Source organism: Mastomys coucha, unplaced genomic scaffold (assembly GCF_008632895.1).
Source record: "Mastomys coucha isolate ucsf_1 unplaced genomic scaffold, UCSF_Mcou_1 pScaffold2, whole genome shotgun sequence".
In the NCBI taxonomy this organism is placed as follows: domain Eukaryota; kingdom Metazoa; phylum Chordata; class Mammalia; order Rodentia; family Muridae; genus Mastomys; species Mastomys coucha.
Genome location: NW_022196902.1, coordinates 819,781 through 835,637, shown reverse-complemented (window position 1 = coordinate 835,637; position 15,857 = coordinate 819,781). Strand labels below are relative to the sequence as shown.

The window sequence follows — 15,857 nt, the reverse complement described above, 5'->3', positions numbered from 1 at the left end:
AACAGAGTGATTCAAAATTCAAAATGAATGTTCCATTTTAAATATGAAGATTTTCTATGTGTTCATTAATTTGAAGTTTGCAGGTATCTATCTTCTCATCTATAGCTTTGATGGTATTCAGTTAGTGTCATCTGGGGCATGAATACTTCATCGAGCTGAACAGTGGAGAACACTCCAAAGCTCCAATGGTGGGAGCTTTATCACTGTATCCAAAAAAAAAAAAAAAAATTACCTCTGTCTCCTTGTGAAAATGACTTCGTTTTTAATGGCTGCAGTAAAGTAATGAAGCTGTACAAGGCAGAAATGAAGACGGAGATATTTAGAAGTGCAAGAAATCACATAACACACCCCTGGATATTTGTCAGCACCATGTAGCCCACACTTTACCACATGGGGTCTAAGCAGGAAGGAAACTGTGGACAATGATATTTCAAGACCTCCAGCCATCCAGGGAACTGACTTCTCTGCTATTCTTTTTCTTATTTAACATTGCAAATTAGGCAAGAAGTCATAGACTTCTCTAGGATTGGAAGGCAACCAAAAGAACATACTTTATCATGATAAACATTGTTAATATTTCCATCCTGTTTATTAATAGACAGGCACATTATTAACTATCTACTCTGTGTATCACAGAAGGACCCAGATGGACTTATTAGCTATATTTATCTTTCTATAGATAGCATTAGACAGAGAACAGCACTAAGCGGGGGAGGGGAAGCGTAAGGTGGAGATTTGGCAGTGTCTGAGAGAAGACAGGTTGTGAATGAGTAATTAGAGGAGCACAAGGCTGTCATTGCAGACTTGTGGCTAGGGGGAACTTTGTATCCAAGGGTCATGCGGAGGGAAAATGGGATTCTTAAATGGACCCTCTGTGTTTCCTCTTTAAAGATGGAGGAAAGGCATCCTGAGGGCAAAAGCGGTATTGGTGTTGAGAAAAGATGGGGAGATACGTGCATACTATATAAGTATATGTGTATGCACATATACATGTATGTATATATACATATATCTGTGAATATATATGTGCACACACATATACATATATAGCATTATATATACTTCTCATACATAAAGCACATGACATGGTTCACTGATGAGCAGAGGTCAGCGAGTCTCACTCCTAAGTTTTGGAAGGAGCTGATTAAAACTAAAACAACAAGGTAAGAGATTAAGGTAAATATATTACATGCCAGGCCTGGACAAGAATAAGACAGATAGATACCTACACTTTCAAAATAGTAATGTGCACATCTATGAAACTGAAACCCATCGTCATAAATCACTGAAACTTTTGTGGGTGGTTTTGTTTTTTCTGTTTTGAATACATATTTCTACTTTGAATATATTTCATAGCAAATCATGGCAAAATCTAGTTGTGCTTAAGTTTTTCTAAGAGCTTCATACATGAACAATGCATCTCCATCATTCATGCCCTTCTCTCCCCTGCAACTCCTTCTTTGTTGTTCTCCCTCCCTCCCAAATTCATGATCTCTTCTTTATCATTGCTTCACACCACACATGTGCACGCATGCATGCACACACACATGCATGCACACATGCACCCACGCATGCATACATCCACACACGCACACAATTTAGCATCGCCTATGTGTGGATGTATCCATGGGTAGCCACTTGGAATTAGACAATCTTTCTAGGAGTCCCAGGGGGGAAAAAATCTATTCTCTTCCTCTCAGATGCCATTGTCCACCTATAGCTCTAGCTCGACCTTGCAAAATATCGCCCATCCATGTTGGCATGTCAACTAGCATTGCCCTTGTGCAGGTATAGTTCAAGCAACCATAGTGTTGGCATTTCATGAGTGAAATTCCTCCATCATATATTGAGGACATGTTCTTGCTGCAAGCATCCTTGTGCTTTGGTTCTTATAATCTTTCCACACTCTTCCACATAGTCCCCAAGCCTTAGGTGTATGGGTTGAATTGCAGATGTATCGATTGAGGTTAGGCACCCCGTCACCGTGGACTCTCTGAATTTTTACCAGCTGTGGGTCTCTGTAGCATCTGTTGTAGAAAAGAACATCTTTGATGAAGGGTGAGCACTTCATTCTCTGTGGGTATAAGGGAGTGTTTAGAACACATCCAGAAATTGTATTAGTTTGGGAAAGTGGCAATGGTACATTCTCCTCTTGTGTCTCTCCAGCCTTACCTCTCCAGCTGTGGGTTGGTAGCGATGTTTACAGACCCCTGCATGAATTTCCTCCCATTGATCAAGCCTTAAGTCCAATTGTTAGTTACCCCAAAGAGAAAAGTACCACTCTTATATGATTTATTCTAGCTTCCTGGGCTGGTCCTTGTTCAGGTTTGTAGGTCTTACGATGGACAGGGCTACCAATTGCTCTTCTTCCTATTGTAAGTCCTCATGGAGGACTGACATTTTTAAAAGCGTTTCTAGCACTTTTTCAAAGCATTTGGGTTGACAAAAATGCAGACTTAACACAGTAATGTATGAGCTCCGGAAGATAATTTACTGGATGGTATTTCGGCCCTCCCATTTGCAAATGAAGAAAACCTAGTCTTGAAGGTGTGAAGTCACCAGCACCATGATATTATGGGAAACTTGAAAGTGTGGATTAGCTTAGTGGGTTTTTGGACAGTGCATAACAGGAATAAATTCAGACTGTGGCTGTTCTTGCTTTGGTATGTTTGACTATGAAGTGGAAATTCTGGAAAGTCACCAAGGACAATTTTGTTCATTGAGGAAAATCTGTTCCTATTGAGTTTAACACTGGCTCTAAAGGTCTACTACCATGACAGTGTTTGATGAGAGTTTCAGTTAACTACACATTCAGTTAACCAGCACACCTGGTCTCTAGCCCATCTGGGTGAATAGACACTCTTCAAGGGGTATTTAATTTGTGTAACATGTGCCAATTCAAAAGGAGACATGACCACTGGTGCACAAGCTAGACACAGCCCTCCAGGCCTGGCTGGGATCATGCAGGGAGCCGTTTTATCTACTTTCATCTTTTAGGCCGTAGAGCCCCTTTAAATCACTTTGATGCAGAAAGCTTGGGGGTCTCTGTAGCAGTGCTACCTGGTATCAAAGCCCCCTGAGAGCCATTTAGTAATTCCCAGTCCTTATCCTAAAGCAGTGGTTCTCAGCCTCCCAAATGCTGTGACCTTTTAATACAGTTCCTCACGTAGTGACCCCCCAACCATAAAATTATTTTTACTGCTACTTGATAGCTGTCATCTTGCTACTTTTATAAATTGTAATGTTAATGTCTACTTTCCCCAGTGGTCTTGGGTGACTTGCTGTAAAAGAGTCACTCAAGAACCCAGGGGTTCAGGTCCCATGTTTGAGAACCACTGCCTGAAACTGTTCTCTAGTGAATCTGAGTACAGGGGATACAATTCTATAAAGAATCAGAATATTCAGCCATTTGAAAAACCACATCATTATATTAAATGCTATTTTCCAGGGATTTAAGCTTGGCAGTGATGTCAATTCTTCAATAATGCCACCCCCTACAAGAGTCCTATAGTCAAAAGCCATTGAAGTCTTCACTCAGACCGAGTCATCTTCTGCCTTGAGCCCCTCTTCCCCTCCCCCTTCTTTCCAGCCTGGGATACATCCTTATGCTTGTGGCCGTCATCTGGTGGTAGTTACTGCTATGCTTAGGATTTGGAAGGACTTCTGTTTATTTGGCATGTTCCACATGGGCCTGTCAGGCTCTGGGGGGTTGTGGCATTTGCAGAACTTACAAGGCAGAAACACAAAAATACATAATTCATAGAGAGAAATATTTTGGAGTCTCCTTCACTTTTACAAATTGGCCATAAAATAGAAACCACAGACATAACATTCGTATACCCATACTAGTCAAACTTGAAGAATTATTGGAGGTAGCAACAATGAAGGCTTTTGGTAGACACTTCTCTCTAGGGCACCTAGAGCAAGAGTATGAATTCAGAACTTGTGCATAGAGATTAATACAATCCTTCAAATGAGAGATGCAGATCCCCTACCCCATTGGCAAATGCCTATTGATGAAAATGGACTTTGTAATATAGCATCTCCTCACAGTCATTAAGCATATTATTCGAAGGGATATGTTTATCTTTTTGAGTACATTAAGGATTTTATGCACATTACCTCATAAGTTACTGTTCCTTGTTTTTTTTCTCCTTTTCTTAGTGGAAGATGCTCACGATGCCCATGACAACCACACATGTCACTGTCAAGGGTATCACAGAGAAAGGAGCAATGTGGAGGTCCAGCATGCTTCCTCCTCCTCTGATTAGTGGTGTTGACACCCTGAGCTTGCATTAGTTCCTTAGAATGAGTCTTGAGGATGGAGGAAAAGTCTAATCAACCTCTGTCAGTTCCACTTAGGTACCTGGGTGATACTCAGTGATGTTACCTATGGTGATGGCGGTAGCTGACTGTTGAAAAATAGCATGCTTAATGAGGTTAGCTACATGCATGACCCAAGAAAAGAAATAGTACTTCTGCCACAGATGTCAAGCAAAAAGCTCCCTCTGCCTTTTGATTTGATGGCCCAGGAAGGAGAGTGTGGTCCTAGGGATGAGAAAAGCTGAGAGCTGGGCTTCAGCTGTTCCATGTGATGCTCATGCTTTGTGACCTTGGAAATGGCACTTGACTTCTCTGGACTCTTACTTCATTCGTATAGATCTGACCCCACTCTCTTGCAGGGGTTTTGAGATTGGAATGACAAAAAGAATGGAGACGTCTAGTCAAATGAGGTGGGTTGGATTGTAGTGGGTGACAGTCTTGGGTCATGGGCTGGAAAGATGGATTATAACAGTTGCTTCTGAACATCAGACCCATTGTTCTAGGAGCTATGGTCTGTGGAGAAGAGGAGGGTGCACAGGGAGTGACATAGATGTTAATAGTGTTACATAAGTTCTTAGAGAAATGCACAGCTAGATTAAAAGGCAATAAGGCTATTTGATATGCCATTGTTAATGAGGATTATAAAGATTCACTACAGGCAATTACTGGTTGATGAGGAAGTATCTTTTTTTTTTTTTAAAGATGAGCTCCCTGATAGATCATCCAATCCCAAGTATTCACCACCAAAACACTAAACATGCTCAGCGTATTTATAATGGATAAGCATGTGTACATATGTGTGACAATAACAATTTAAAAAGAGATCATGAATTTGAGAGATAATGGAAGGAATTTGAGAGGGGCTGGAGAGGGGTAAAGGAGGGTACACTTGATATATAAACTGTAGTCATGTATAAAATCCTTTAAAAATGAATTTAAAACATTTAGCACAGCACAGGGGCCAGGACAGGATCAATCTTCTATACAATCTAGAAGTCTCCTTTCCACCATATTTTCAAACAATACCCTTCAAAATAAGTGGCAGGATGGATTTGCAAAGCAGACTTTCAGAAGTAAATCTTTATTTCTCCCAAGAACAGCTAGGAGCCATTACTACTCATTTCAACAGTACGCAAAACCAACATGTTGACTTAGCCTGACTCTCTGTCCATCCTAAGTGCTTCTCCTAGGTTGTTTGGAAGAACAATTTGAATTGGAGAGAGGACTGTGTGTGACGCCATATCATACTGTGTTCTCTGAATTCAGGTCAAATTGTGATTTGAGAGGCCTTCTGGGATGCCGTGTTCTCCAACTCCCGTTAAATGGCTCTACAACAGTGAAATTAGAGTGTGGATGCTGTATATTTTTTTCTTTGTTTTGAGACCTTTCCCTAGGGGTGGAGAACAAACGTCTGTTCCTCCCCAAGGGGACACCAGTGACAGACCACAGAAATGATGTCACTCAAGTCTAGCCTTGAAAAGCCATGGGTTTAACTCCATTTACTTGTAAGTGCATAGACAACTCATTAAGCAGCACTTAGAGGGGGAAATCTCCCTGACAAAGGTTAATTGTCTGTTTATCCTTGGGGGAAGGTATGGTCTTGTGATGCCCTCAATCCCCCAGCAAAAGTTAACTGCCTAAAACACCTATAGGAAGAAACAGAACCTATTGAAACCTCTTCCCTAGTAGCCAATAGGTACCTACAGTTGTGGGGAGGGTTAGGACCTCATGATACCTCTCTCCTATCTGTAACTGTTTATGAATCCTATGGCAGGGGGCTATGACACCACATAACCCCCTCCTCCATGATAAAAAGTTAACAGGCCCAATCTTTCTCTGGTAGACAGTTCCAGAGGCCAGTGGCCAAGTTATACATGGAGGACAGTGTCCCAAGACACTTTGTTTTCCATTATTGTCCTAGGCATAGCTGCAATCTTGGTGCAGGGATCCTTGATCTTATGTAAATTCCTCTTATAATCGAAAACATCTTGGCCCATTATTTGAGATTTTCTGCAACACTAAGGAAAGAGATGCACTAGCGGCTTTAAAGACTGATTAATCACAAACTTAAAGGTTACCTGACTTTTAGTTACTAGCAAAAGGAATCTGTACAACAATCAGCATGCTTCCATATCATCTCTCCGAACAAGTCAGGAGAAAGGATGCTTTCATAGAAGGTCTCTACCAGGTGCCCCTTTCTCCCTTTAGTCTGTCTTAGATGTGCCTGAAGTCTTTGTATAAAGTGTTTCCTCACATCAAGCCAAGAGCTTCTAGGCTGTAGATGTGGATATAATAGTTCTCTTCAGCGATTGCTATTGTGTTACAAGTTGGGATCTCTAGGAGAGGGCAAATCAAATAATTTCTCCCTTTTTCCTTTTATTGTTATTTATCTGTTATGTGCGGGGTATACATACTGTGTGTGTGTGTCATTTACTTATTATGTGTATGGGAGATTATGTGTGGAAGATGGATGATGATTATGAGGAGCTGGCCCTTTCCTTCTACCATGTGAGTCACTGAGATCAAACTCAAGTTGACAGGCTCAGCAACAACTGCCTTGGTCTATGGAGCCAGCTCACCAGATTCAAGCAGTTTCTTTCTACAGAGGAATTGAGCTCTGTGTTTATGTGGGCAGTTTCTGTCATGGCTGAGGTTGGTACCCTCTCTGGCTATACTGAAGGACCAAGCAACAAACACTATATTAACATTTCCACGCTAACCTTAACAACCTAGGCCAGACTCCTTGACTCATGCTTATACCTGCAAACATTCCCTATCTCTAAATATCCAGGTTGCCATAGCTACCAGAGAACAGACTTTGAGGGAAGGTACTCACTGATAATATTCAAACTGAAGACCTATTACCGTGACTATCCTTTTATCCCAATAACTTTTGTGAGTAGTTTGTTAGAAATATCATCTGGATTTGAATATTCTCTTGATTTCAAATTTTACCAGAATCACCATATTAGTATTAGACAGCACATTAAATTTATCAGAGTGGTCAAAACACAGTTAGCATCTGCTAAGACTCTTTGTCTATACAAAGTGTATTTTAGAGAGCATGAGGACACATAGCAAGAACTGGCTGGCCCTAAAGATGTAAGAGAACAATAGGAATGGGAAGAATTATCTAGCACTGGCATGTAACTGGTTATTGAGTGAATGATAGAGATGTTGTGGCTATTTCTAAGTTCATACCTGTAAGCCATTTCAAGATAATAAGTTACCTTACAGTTGTAGAGGAGAGTTTTGAGTGCGTGTGTCTGTGGCTTTTTTGTGCTGTGCTACGTCCTTTTTGGGGACTTTCTTACAACCTTCTGTTATGAGAAGATGCTGAATGAAAGAAGCTGTTATCAGATTTGATTATTGTGTATCTATTGATTATTGTATATCTATTAGTGCACAGGGCCGAGTATTCCAGTTGGAAATAATGACTTATTAGAGGTATAAATATTTAATCATAGGCACTTTTTTATAATGCTTCTGTAGTTAATCAAGGTCATTATTTCTGGCTAATCAGGAAAGGAATGGAAATCAGAAGGCCATGTTGGAAATGATGAAGTTAAAAATATCCCTGCAGATGACATCGCCCTACGTGTAGAAAATCCCACATAGAAGAAATCTTTAGAGGTCATTCATGAGTTAGCAAAATGACAGAATTTAAGATCAATATATAAAAATTAACTGTATTCCTGGTCATAGGCCATCTAAAAACAAAATTAAGGAAATAATTCCATCCATAAAGCATCAAGAAGAGTAAATTGAGACTCTGGAGGGTTTACACTGAACACTGAAATATCAGTGAAACAAATTAGAAAGTGGAGTCCATAGAAGAACAACCTGTGTTCGTGAGTGGAAGACAGCATTGTTAGCATTAGCGCTCATCCCCAAACTGTTCTATGCATCAAATGAAATTGCTATCAAAAGTTCAATGACAAGTTCAGGCTTTTGGGGAAAGGTGACTATACAGTTCCTTTGGAAAATTCCTCTGGGAATGTAAAGGACTGAGAATGACCAACATTTGTTTTTATACACTCAAGGAACAAAGCTGAAAGAACTTTCCTAAGTTCAAGACTTACATCAAAGTTATCCTAGCCAAGGCAGTTAGGTCCTGCAGGAGACTGTCAGTAAGGTCGACAAAGGGAGAAGGAAGAAGGCTTTCACTCAATGGGGCTGGGACAATTTGATAGCCACCTTCAAATATATAAAATTGGGCCTTACCCAGTGTGGTACAAAGAATGAACTCAAAGCAAAGAGCTAAATTGTTAGGACTAAAGTGAAAACCTCTTAGAAAATAGGGATTGTCTTAGAGAGAGCTTGAAGCATGAACAGCCAAATAAATGGATCCAAAAAAAAAAAAAAACTTAAAACTTTTAGACTTTTAATGACCCTATCATGAAAGTGAAAAGACAACCAAAGAATGAGAAAGACATTTGCGACTCATTTCTCTAGAAATAAAGAGAAAATATGAATACAAAACTCTATAAGTGTATCCATAAAAGGCAGCTCAACTTGACAGTGTAAAAATTTTAAATATACATTTGTACAAAGAAAATAATCACACACACACACACACACACACACACACAAACATGAAGATGATCAACATTATTAGCCACTGGGGAAATATAACTCAAAACCACAATAAGATAGCACTTCACACCCACTGGGATGTTTATAATAAAAAGTAAAAACACAAAAACAGGCCATAACAAAGGCTGGCAAGGATATGGAGAAACTGGAATGTTTGCACGTTGTTGAGGGGAGCATAAAACCATGCAGCTGTATTGAAAACAGTTTGGCAGTTGCACAAAATGCTAAACGTTGAGTTGTTGTGGGTCCTGGAGCTCCCCTCATAGGTATGTACATAAGAGAATTGGAAACACATGTCCACACAAAAGCATGTACACATATCCTCATAGCAGCATTACTCATGTCAGCCAAAAGTGGAAGTGATTCACCTATCCATCAACCGATGTATAAACAGAATCCAGTTTGTTCATGCATTGCAAGGGTGTCCAACCTTTTAGGATGATGGAGTATTAACCCATTCTACAGCGTAGCTGACACTGGAGACCAGTCTACTCAGTAAAAGTCAGACATAAAAGACAAGTTTTACTTCACTTACATGATTTTTCTAGAACCCTCTAGGTGAAACAGTGAGACAGTAAGTATATAAATGGTTCCAGGAGCTTAGCATGGCTTGGGAAAGGGAAATGATTGTTTACATGTGCAGGAGTCCTCTGCTAGCGATGACAATTTCCTGAACTTGGTGGTGGTGATGCTTTTATAACTCAGGATCTACTAAAAAGAAATCCTTAAATTCTTCTGTTTATACATTTGAATTTAGTGACATATGAGTTCTGCATCATTTTTTGTTGTGGTTATTTGAGACAGGGTCTTCCTATGTAGCCCTAGCTGTCTTGGACTTCACTATGTAGACCAGGCTGGCCTTAAAGCTACAGAGATCCACTTGCCTCTGCCTCTCAAGTGGTGGGATTAAAGGCATGGGACACACCATTCCCAGCCTCTCCATAGTTTTTAATGTCCTTGTGTTTCTCTTATTAAGATGGTCTAATAAAACGTGCCTTGCAAACAAAAATAAACAAACATTCTTCCTAAAGCACACACTTCCGTGCTCTCATGATCATGCTTTATAGACATCATGAAATTTGATCCGTGTCAAGTCTGAATGAGTGCAGCTGGACAGTTCTCTCTCTGCAATGAGGGAATAGATCTGCACACTAGCTCCTTCCTTTTCATCAGCTTGATGGAGACATTTCTCATTTACATGGAGACACTTCTCATTTACATGTCCAACGTTCATGTTCCCTTGGAGGGAAGACTCCACTCGAGTCTTTGCCCACATTTCATGCTGCTTCTCTTGCTCTCTTTCCAGGTCCTTCCCTTCCCCAGCCAGGTGGTGTACAACAGAGTCGGCAAGTGTGGCAGTCGCACCGTGGTCTTGCTTCTGAGAATCTTGTCAGAGAAGCACGGCTTCAATTTGGTCACGTCAGACATTCACAACAAAACCAGGCTTACTAAAAATGAACAAGTAAGTTGACCTTTCTATTATTAAATCATAACTAGTGGGTGCCTTATCAGATATCCTCCATGTGGAAATTTCAGTTGTGTGCTGTATTTTGGTCAGGGCATAGAAGGAAATTTAAGGTAGGATTTGTGCAGGGAATCTGAAACCCAGGAAGTCTGCGTACATGGATACTTCTGTCAGGTCTGATGAACTGCGTACATTAGCCGTGGTCTAGCTTGCTAAAGTAGATTAAACATACAATCTCAAAATATTTAAACCACTGAATTATATAAATGATGCAAATATAGAGATGGCTCAGTGGTTAAGAGCACTGACTGCTCTTCCAGAGGTCCTGAGTTCAAATCCCAGCAACCACATGGTGGCTCACAACCATCCGTAAGGAAATCTGATGCCCTCTTCTGGGGTGTCTGAAGACAGCTACAGTGTACTTACATATAATAAATAAATAAATCTTTAAAAAAATAATGCAAATATCATCATAATCAAATGAGAAATTTTTCATTTAGCATTTCTTCCTTTGCACTTTCTCACCTGTATCCTAAATCTTTGGAGTAAAGATAAAATCTTTTTTGTTTGTTTGGGTTTTTTTGTTTTTTTTGTTTTGTTTTGTGCAGGAAATCTGACTGGTTGACGGAGAATAAGAGTCTAATTGTAATAAGCACATCGAGTCTTGGCTTCCAAACATTTGTTAGGAAATATAACATTTGTTCATATAGTTTGATTATAGCATTTGTTATATTCTGTGCAAGCAAAAGAGTCCCCTTACTTTGCAGGAATTTTTTTTGCCCCAGTATAGCTACACACAGAGTTGGGTACACCTGTGACAGAATGATAGTATTGCTGTCTACCAGGAAGTTCCAAAGCTTGTCCTGCTTGGTAAACCTGTGCAGAGATGAGAACAACTGGATCCATGCAGCTGCTGGATCCATGCAGCAGCTGGTGTAGGAAATGTGGGTACTGTAGTCTCAGCGGCCTTTCTGCAAGATAAAGCTTGTCTTCAACCTGTGCATTAGTTTCTATTGTTGATAAACTATCCTGATAAAAGCAACTTAAAACTGGGGGGAGGGAGCCGGGCCGGTGATGGCTCATGCCTTTAATCCCAGCACTTGGAAGGCAGAGGCAGGCGGATCTCTGAGTTTGAGGCCAGCCTGGTCTACAGAGTGAGTTCCAGGACAGCCAGGGATACAGAGAAACCCTGTCTCGAAACAAAACAAAACAAAACAAAAACAAAAACTTCCAGAGAGGATAGTCACATCCTGGCTGGAAGGCGTGATGGCGGGCAGGAGCACGAGGCTGGCACTCATGTTGCATTGGCAATCTGATTGTAGACAGAGAGTGTCATTCCTTTAGGCGAGAGAGCAGTGGTTCATTGAGTAAAGTGTTTGCCCCCCCACCCTCGCCCCAGGGCAAACCATGAGAGCCTAAATTCAAATCCTCCAGCACAAACACAAAAGGCCAATGTAATATGAATGTCCAAAATGTAGACAGAATGCCTCCGTCTACACGGCTCTGTGCACCTCCAAGAAAGGAAAAGATAATGGCTGAAGACTGGATACATGCTGAAACTTCAATATTGTGGTCTTGACTTGACAGTAAGTGGCACTCACTGGGTGATATAAGTTTCTAAAGGGACAGAGCCTTTTTTTTTTTTTTTGACACCAAGCTGTTATGGTTTGAATATGAAATGTCCCCCATAGTCTCAAGTGTTTGACTCCTTGGCCCTCAGCTAATGGCACTGTTTGGGAGGGTTAAGGAGTCTTTGGGACTCGGAGTCTTCCCGGAGAGAGGAAGTACGTTCCCAGGAGTGGGCTTTGAATTTTCATAGCCTGGTCCCACTTCCTGTCTTTACTCTCTGCTTTCAGATCACCCATGTAGCATGAGTGCCCAGAACATCCGTGAGCCTTGCACTATGTCTTCTGACCCAGCTGAGTGCCTAGGGCTGTCTGGGCATCCCATGGTGCCAACCTAGGAAACTTCAGGTTTACTGAAGTCTCAAAAAATAAGGTGGGTGTGGGTCGATGGGAGATGACTTAGTGTGCAAGAGTGCTTGCTTCCTTGTGAGGAGCAATATGGAGAACCAATGTGATGGTCTGTATATGCTTGGCCCAGGGAATGACACTATTAGGAGGTGTGTGGCCTTGTTGGATGAGGTGTGTCAATGTGGGCATGGGCTTTGTCCTAGCTTCCTGGAAGCCAGTCTTCTAGCAGCCTTCAGATGAAGATGTAGAACTGTCCGCTCCTCCTGCACCATGTCTGCCTGGACTCTGCCATGGCCCCACCTTGATGATACTGGATTAAACCTCTGAACCTGTAAGCCAGCCCCAATTCAATGTTGTCCTTAGAAGAGTTGCTGTGGTCATGGTGCCTGTTCACAGCAGTAAAGCCCTAAGACAGAAGTAAAGGCAACATGTAGCACGAGCACTCCTGAGGCGAAAAACAAACCAACAAAAGCTAGCAAAGACCCTATCTCAAAGGAAAGTGGAAGGTGAGGCTGATCCCAAGGCTGCCCTCTGACCTCCCTAGTTGTCCTCTGATCTCTGTGCATGTACTGTGGCACATACACATACACATGTTTTCACACACATAAATGTGCATACACACACACACACACACACATTGTATGGATAAGCTTTTTAAAATAATAAGGTAAAGAGCATCTGTGTAACTGTTGAACCCCCTGACCTCCATGAGCGTGTTCATACACATGCATACACAATATGAACACCTATACATTTGTACATACTAAATTTAAGGAATGAAAAGAAACGTTTTCATTTAAAGTCATGGAACTGGGTATGGTACCACCATGTCTCTAATCCCAGCAGCAGGGAGGCGGAGACAGGTCCATCTCTATGGGCTGAAAGCTAGCCTGGTCTATGTTGTAAGTTACAGGTCAGCCAGAGTTACATGGTGAAACACTGCCTCAAAAAGAGAGTGGAGAGAGAGAGAGAGAGAGAGAGAGAGAGAGAGAGAGAGAGAGGTCATGTCTCATGAGTAAGTTGTTTAATAATAATAGAATCCCTTTGATTCCCTTACTTTGGCTGATTATGATCTTCTTTGTGCTGCCCACAAGAAAATGACTATAAATAGTCTATGATGTTATCATGGTTATTAAATTTTACCTTCCTCTGTGTGCAAGCCTGGGAGCCTGCTTATCAGATTATACTTGCATGTTGCTGTGTGTGCATTCTATGCAGAATTCCTAGATCCCTTGTAAGACAATTTCTAGATTCAGGTGGCCCCTGTTGAAGGCTTGCAAACAGCCCAGAGAACACAGAAGAAAGGACTGAAAAATCAGACACTGGAATGTTCAGGAACAGCCCAAGGGAAGGAACACAGAATTCTAATGTTGATTGCACTGTGGGAGTTCTGAGTAGATAACCCTACTTTGTTCCCTGATTTAAATACGGGTGTAATCATGAATAAACTAATTTAAATTTAAAAAATGAATAAAAATATACTGGCAGCAAATAGGTGGTTACTAGAAAGGGTTAAAGACCTCTGAAGGGAAAGCTCTCATCTGTTTGGAATGATTGGCTTGTCTGGAAGCCAGGGAATAGGCGAGACAATCTTTTTAAGTTCTTTCTAGTACTATGATGCTGCGATCTATTTATACAACTTCTAGCATATTCCACGTGTTATGTGGTTCTGATTCCTGTGGTCAGTGTGACCTGGACTATATTTCATTACTTACTATGAATTCCTATTAAATTATAAGACAAGTTAAAGAAAAAATGAAAGCAAAAGTAACGGCTTGGAAGGAAAAGTAGATATACAAATCTGCTATAAAAATAAAAATGAGGACCATGCTCTCAGCTTACCTGCCCCCTACACACAGGAGGGTAGCCAAGAAACAGAAGGACAGGAGGCCAGATTGGTCTCTCTCTGTGATGTTCTGCGAGACTTGTCTTTGTTCCATGGGATCCCTTTTACTAAAGTTTGAAAGTACATATGACAACAGAGAAAGAAATATTATTTTAACTTAACGTATTCAGGAAATAATTTGTGGTATTAATAGCTGTTCTTCTTGGTAATTTATTAAAGGGAAAATGTCGGTGTGATTTAGGAGACTAGTTAAAATTTTATGGTCAGTGGCTCTCTTCCTTAAACAGTAGAACTCTGAAAATTGTTCCTATGGAAAACTATTCCCTCAAAATTAATAACAATAACAGTAATAATAATAACAAGAACTTTACTCCAGGTACTATAGGAGTTGAACAGTTTCTTGTGTGTTAGGCCAGGAATCTATTTACTATACAGACCATTTTTTTTTATGAAAAAATATGTTCCATGATCCAAACTATTGACATATAAGTAAACTTCAAAATTATGTCCCAGTTTATAAGACTGGGTTTATCTGTGCCACTTCATTCAACCAAAAGGCATTTCTCTGAGCCAGGATTAAATGAGCTCATTCATTTCCCCCTAAATGGTAGTTATCATCATGCACACGTGTGCTCACACATGTGCAAACATGCATCTGCACGCTCACAGTTAAGGGTTAAGACTTTAGAGCCTAGGGGAGTTTTAAGCAGGAGATGGAGCACGAAGAGACCAAATGTTAAGATGCCTATAAAAATGATTACATCTGCTCTCCTAGAAATAGGCACACCTTTGAAAATCGTATGTTGAACGACTCCTCCACAGAAGAGCTTGTAACCAGTACTGGCCAAGTGTCGGATCTTTGCGTTGCATATAATATAAACGCAGGATGACGCTGGTTCATCTGTACCCTAAATATAGATCTCAGTTAGGAGCGGTGACTTATATGATCTTGCAAAGTGGAGATTCTGTCTAGTGTGACTGCTGAGAGACTTCTCCCATTCCCTGAAGGTCAGGCCAAGAATCTTCACAACCTGTTTGCTAGCTCTGAAATGACTTCAGTGCCATGTATAGTGAAGGTCAGAGTGCCCTGGGTATCTCGAAGGGAGAGGAACCTGTTGTTCTGGTTGGAGAATCGCAGAAACTGGCCTCCGAATCACAAAGATTAGCAAAAGCAGATCACTTTGCTATCTGTTTTTCTGCTAGAGTTTTTGGGGATGTTCAAAGCAAATGGGAAGCGTACATGTGAATTGTTTCCCCTAATTATGTCATTTTAACCATTTGGGACCAAAAATATACCAGTGAGTAAGTGTCACTCCCTGTTTTCTGGGTGAGAAACTGAGATAATTTGTCACCTTCCAGAAATAACTGGAAGTAGTGACTGTGTATGATGGCTCTGCTTGCTTGGACCTGGGCTCACACAGATTCAAAGGCTGTTCCCATAATGCAATGGTCGCTCCCCAGCAGAGCTTTTGGAATCCTAGAGGCTCAATGCCCTTCTGTATGAAATGCTGGGGAGGAATCCAGAAAATTCTTTTTTTTTTGTTTTTTTAATTTTTAATTAGCAATTTTTATTTTTATTTTATTTTATTTTTTATTAGATATTTTCTTTATTTACATGTAAACTTCTCCATTCCTAGTTTCCCCTCCAAAAAAC

At 40.7% G+C, this 15,857-nt stretch overlaps 1 protein-coding gene across 1 annotated transcript in view; it reads left to right on the top strand.

Moving 5' to 3' along the window:
• Ust (uronyl 2-sulfotransferase) overlaps window positions 1–15,857 on the top strand; it is a 298,281-nt gene that overhangs the window by 176,341 nt on the left and 106,083 nt on the right. Inside the window, exon 3 of the mRNA XM_031380355.1 lies at window positions 10,226–10,381. Within this exon, the coding sequence (XP_031236215.1) occupies window positions 10,226–10,381 (156 nt within the window). The remainder of the gene's footprint in view (window positions 1–10,225; window positions 10,382–15,857) is intronic.